Here is a 5,567-nt window from a genome sequence, read left to right as displayed (position 1 = left end):
GGCGGCGGCGGAGCTGGGCGCCGAGGGCAAGGCCCGGCCGGGCGGCGAGCAGGAGTGGCTGGCCAAGCCCAAGACGGTGCGGGACACGCTGCTGGCCCTGCACCAGCACGGCGGCCACGCCGTGCCCCCCTTCGACAGCAAGTTCAAGAAGGAGCCGGGCATGCCCAGCGGCCGGCTCCTGGGCTACGAGACCAACGGCGCCGTGGCCAAGCCAGGTGAGGTGGCCGGCGGTGCGTGGGGTGGGCGGGGGGCCCTGGGCAGGGCAGGCGGCCCCCTCGGCGTGCGGCCCCCATGCCGTGTTGCGGGGTGCACCCGCTGCGGCGGCACTCGGGTTTGGGGAGTGTGGGCCTGCACGACAGGGGCAGTCGCAGCAGGCACCCTTTGGGGATGGCCACGGCACCCTTTGGGGGCGGCCGTGCCACCCTTTGGGGCGGCCGCAGCAGGTACCCTTTGGGACGGTCATAGCACCCTTCAGGGATGGCTGTGCCACCCTTTGGGGGTGTTGCGCGGCAGCAGCTCCCCTTCGGAGCTGCGGGCGCTCAGTGGCATGTCATTACTGAGTTTCCTCTTCACCCTTTCTCCTCCCCTTCCCTCCACGTTTCCAGGGGCCCGGGTAGCCCGGAAAAGGAAGACTTCGCCCGAGCCGGAGGGTGAAGCGGGACCCCCGAAGATCAACGGAGAGGCGCAGCCGTGGCTGCCCACCTCGTCAGACGGGATGAAGATGCCCCTGACCGCCACCTCCTTCATGTCCCCCCCGCCACCCACCGCCTCGCCTCACTCCAACCGGACCACGCCGCCCGAGGCGGCCCAGAACGGCCAGTCCCCCATGGCCGCGCTCATTTTAGTCGCGGACAATGCCGGGGGCAACCATGCCTCCAAAGATGCCAACCAAGTCCACTCCACCACGCGGAGGAACAGCAGCAGCCCCCCCTCGCCCTCTGCTATGAACCAAAGGAGGCTGGGCCCCGGCAGGGAGGTGGCGAGCCAGGGGGCCAATGCGGCGGGCGGGCTGGAGCCCGTGCACCCCACCAGCCTGCCGGACTCATCCCTTGCCGCCAGCGTGCCCTTGTGTTGCACCCTGTGCCATGAGCGCCTGGAAGACACCCATTTTGTGCAATGCCCCTCTGTCCCCTCTCACAAGTTCTGCTTCCCCTGCTCCAGACAAAGTATCAAACAGCAGGGCGCCAGCGGGGAGGTGTATTGCCCCAGCGGCGAGAAGTGCCCCCTGGTCGGCTCCAACGTCCCCTGGGCCTTCATGCAGGGCGAGATCGCCACCATTCTCGCGGGAGACGTGAAAGTGAAAAAAGAGAGGGACTCGTGACTTTTCCCCTTTCACAACCCAACGTCACCTTTAAACTAAAACTGCTTGAATTGTGTATATATCTATAAATATATATATATAAATATATATATATCTCCAAGACAAGGGAAATGTAGACTTCATAAACATGGCTGTATAATTTTGATTTTTTTTGAATACATTGTGTTTCTATATTTTTTGAAGACAAAAGGTATGTACTTATTATAAAGGCATTTCTTCTAATTCTTCTCTTTTTTTTTCCCCCCCTTTTGTTATAGCAACTATTTGTTGTGCTTCCCTGGTGACAGTTACTGTTCAATGTAGGCTGTGACTTGTGCTGCTTTTTTTAGAGAGCACTTGGCAAACCAGAAATGCTTCTAGCTGTATTTGTATGCCCTTGTTTCTTTCGTTCTTTTTTTTTTTTTTTTAATGCCAAATACACTTTCTGACATTGTAAAGATTGCCTTACTGTCTGTGATTCCTTATTCTTGGCCCCTGTTGTATAGAGCTGGTAGCATGCAGGCTTGGTCTGAGACGGCTGGGGAGGAGAGTCGATAGCTGATGTGGGGATGCTGTTGTTGCATCCTGTGGGCAAGGTGAGCTTAGGGAGCATGAGGGGTTTCTCTTGGAAACGTTCATCTTGTGTTGCAATAGCGAATCTGCCAGATCGAGTCCAAAATTCCTCTGTGTTTCTCAAAGGAAGTTGCCTTCAGAGTAGGATGTGGAGAGGTGTCTGAGAGGCGCTGTTGAGTTAGCGATTTTTGGGTTGGTTTGTTTTTGTTTTGTTTTTTTTCTTTAAGGCAAAGTTGACCGCAGTTCACGTGATCAGTTGTAAGATTACAAAACTGCATTTATTCACCAGTTACATGCTATAATACGGAATTTTGATGACAAACTTAATTATATTACTGGTGAGTACACCAGTAGAGCACTGCCATCTCTGAAGGTCTTCAGCATCACTTATGTTTTTTCGTTTGCTTGAACTATGCTGGGGAGGTGGGGGAGAGACTGAATTTTTTTACTTTATTTTAATTTTCAGATAGTGCAGGCGGACTTTGAGTTTGCTTATCAGTCACCTATAGTACTGTTGCTATTGTTACTATCACTTACATCATATTTCCAAGTAGTGGCAGGTACAGTGTGGTACAATGACAGCAGTGACTGAGGTTCTGCCAGATCGCCTTTGGGCATATCAGTGACAGCCCAAATGTGGGTGGAGGAAACCTGTAATTTCCTTATTACGTGTGCTTGAGACAAATCTAATGCTATTCTTTGAAAATGAAAATATAAACTGGTTGAAATGAAAGCAATTTCGGGCTTCACATAATGGCCATGGCCCTGCCTTTTAAGCTACTTTGGAGAACTCTTTTGTAAAGCCACTTCTTTTGATCCTGCTTCTGCATCACCAAGCAGACTTCTAAAATCAATAAATCATTGGTTGCTAGAAATAGTTGAGTCTTACAGTGATGTTTTTGTGCTGTTTATAGTTTGTTGGCAATGCTGCAGCTGTACGAGCCCTTATGTTTAGGTGTTTATAACACGGTTATGAGCAGTTGTTTCTGAGCAAAAGGGTGGCTAGGCTGTCCCTTCCCTGGGACAAAGTAATAAATGCTTTTACTATTCGAGGAGGAGAAGTCTGTTCAGCTGACTATAATTTGAAGAATTATTGGATGCTTTTTAGTCCACTGTTCTTATTGTGATAATGTTCAGACTGCAATTTAATGCAGAGTAGATCTTTTTTGGAAGACTTCTTTTTTAAAAGAAATTGTCATTATTAATATTTGAAAATCAGAACTGCACATGCACAGTAATTTTTATGAAATGTTTAATGAGCACACCCACTACATTGTGTTCCATATTACAGATCAATGTAATATTAGATAAGACTTGCATGATAAACAAATTCATTGAGTCAATATTACGCTTTAAAACTTATACCTATAGTCAAGATTGGTGTCTTATGTAAACACATTTAGCCAATTTGAAGAAAATGCACATTATATATATATACACCTATATATATACATATATATATAAAAACTGTAAAGGATTCTTTGGAACCACTATGATCTGTGTAAATGTGTATTTAGGCACTTTATTAAAAAAATGGATTTTTGAGCTGATAGATGGTAACAAGTTCTTCAAAGTTGCTTGGCATAATACCTCATGTAGTATGAAGCTCATGTTTATGATTAAGGTGGTATCCCTACTAAAAACAACAACAAAAACAAACAAAAGCCTACATAAAAAGGACACCCTCCTGTGTTATCAGATGGTCCAGCTTTGAGCCTCTTGAGATGAGAGAGAGAGAGAGAGAGAGAGAGGGGCATCTTGTCCTGCTACTGAAAAGCTGATCCTTGTTTTGGGGCTGATGTTGGCGTGACGCTCCAGAGAGGCCTTCCGCTTCACCTTGTGTCTGAAGGAAGTGTACCGATATATTGCAAGCCCAGCTGTTTCTTTCAGTGTGGTTTTTGAAGTAGTTTAAATGATGAAAACTCTCAGGCCTGTGATACTAGGTGGTGGCACAGAAACAACATAGCTGGAAAAGAAGTATCTAAAAGTGGCTATATTTGCTCAGCTGACTTCCAGTCCTGATATCCCAGTTAATTCTCATCCATACCATCAATCTTCATAACTGCAAAAGAAAACAAAAAGGAAAAAAAAAAAAGGTTAAAAACAGTGAGGTTTTTTTATACATATCTCATTTTTGTTGAACTCAATGTTGCTTTTTTCCCTTTTGTTGCTTTACTGACTTAGAATAACACTCCAGTGGATTCTCCATTTATACCAGTTTACTGTTTTCTGGGCTACAACCTTTTTTTTTTTTTTTTTAATTTTAGTGCTTCAGCTGCAACAGTGCTACTGTTAATATTACTTTTTAAAAGGTGATATTGTAATTTGTGTAGTATTAAAACAAAGTGTTTTAATGAAGAATGTGTGATTATTTTTTTTTCAAATCCCATTTTCATTACTTTTTTTTATTTTTAGAGTTACTTTTTACTGGAATATCACCTGCACTATGCTTTCCTTTCCAGCTGCTAAACTAACACGTTGCTATTTTTTACCTATTTTTTACTTCTGGCATTAAATAAAATGAAACTAGGAGCTTTAAACACTTCTTGTGTTTTTCTGTTTAAAATAAAAGAAAAAGCTAGTTGTGCAAGTGCAGTTATACAGGGACAGAATCAGTGTTTTTTTCAGCACTGTCCCTGACGTACTTGAAAGTACGCCAACATTAGGGGCAAGCGCAGGGGAGAGGAGGGCCGAAATGCAGTCGAGGGGGTGGTGGGTGACCTGCTCCCAAGACAAGGGGCAGAAGCGAGGCCGAAGGCCGTGGCCTCCCCCTCCCCTTGCCTTGCTATTGTCTGCCAAGGGCCAAGGGGGTGGGAAAGGCGCAGCACAAGGGCGGCTTTGACAGCCTTTGTGGTGGCCTCAGAAAACCTGGTATGTTTTGGATCTCTCTTTTTAGATGTGCTGTAAACCAGGCCATGGCAACCGTGTGTTTTTATGAACTAGCATTTAGTAAAGGGGTATAAATACATTTGCGAGTGCTCTCTAGTGGTTTATTATGTCAACAGAGCCCCTGGATCCCTTCCTCTGGCGCCGGGGCCAAGGCTTGTCCCACTGGCAGGGGTGGCTGCTGCCCGTGGGACCTCTCGTGGGGGACCGGCCCGCTCGGCTGTCCCCGGCCTCAGCGGCACCTCTTGGGAACGGCTCGCCCAGCGGACCTTCGTCACAGCCACTTCATATTTTTAATTCGCTACTGAGCCATCCTGAGAGCTCCTGTGTTGTGCCCCAGCCTAAAAATTTCCTGGCCGTTGAGGAATAGCTGCAGTTACCACCCAGCAGCAGCGCCTGTGAAAACAGAGAGAGGAAACATTGGGCAGTTCATAAGTTAACGGCACCAACAGTAAACGAGTTTGTCATAAATCGACACGTTTGTACTCCTGATTCCTACAACTTGAGCTTCTTCAGGGAATGTTTCACCAGAACAGGACCTACTCGTAGGAGACGTTTGATAATTAGAATTGAACAGGTTTCACCCTGAGCATTTCATACTGCTCCTCCCAGAGCTTTCTTATTTAGATAGCTTCATGGAGAGCTATTGAAAAATAATTAGAAGCCTTCCCCACGGTGGACTCTTGTTTGCTTAGAAAAAGCTATCTAGTGCAGGCCAGGCTGCAACTTCCAGCCTGCGCTCCGAGAGATAACAAGGCAAGGAGAAAAGATTTCCCTCAAAACGTTTCTGTTTTCCTTCCGAATGTGG

At 46.8% G+C, this 5,567-nt stretch overlaps 1 protein-coding gene across 1 annotated transcript; it reads left to right on the top strand.

Annotated features, from left to right (window-relative positions):
- The first annotated feature begins 6 nt into the window (after positions 1-6).
- IRF2BP2 (interferon regulatory factor 2 binding protein 2) lies at positions 7-3,423 on the top strand. The gene is made up of 2 exons (XM_026062798.1): positions 7-215; positions 606-3,423. The coding sequence occupies exons 1-2, from the start codon at positions 161-163 to the stop codon at positions 1,319-1,321; spliced, it is 771 nt and encodes a 256-aa protein (XP_025918583.1). The 5' UTR covers positions 7-160; the 3' UTR covers positions 1,322-3,423.
- The last annotated feature ends 2,144 nt before the right edge of the window (positions 3,424-5,567 follow it).

The sequence above is a fragment of the Apteryx rowi genome, unplaced genomic scaffold (assembly GCF_003343035.1).
Source record: "Apteryx rowi isolate R43461 unplaced genomic scaffold, aptRow1 scaffold_193, whole genome shotgun sequence".
Taxonomy (NCBI): Eukaryota; Metazoa; Chordata; class Aves; order Apterygiformes; family Apterygidae; genus Apteryx; species Apteryx rowi.
Note: the sequence above shows the minus strand (reverse complement) of the source record. Positions and strands in the feature narration are given on the sequence as shown.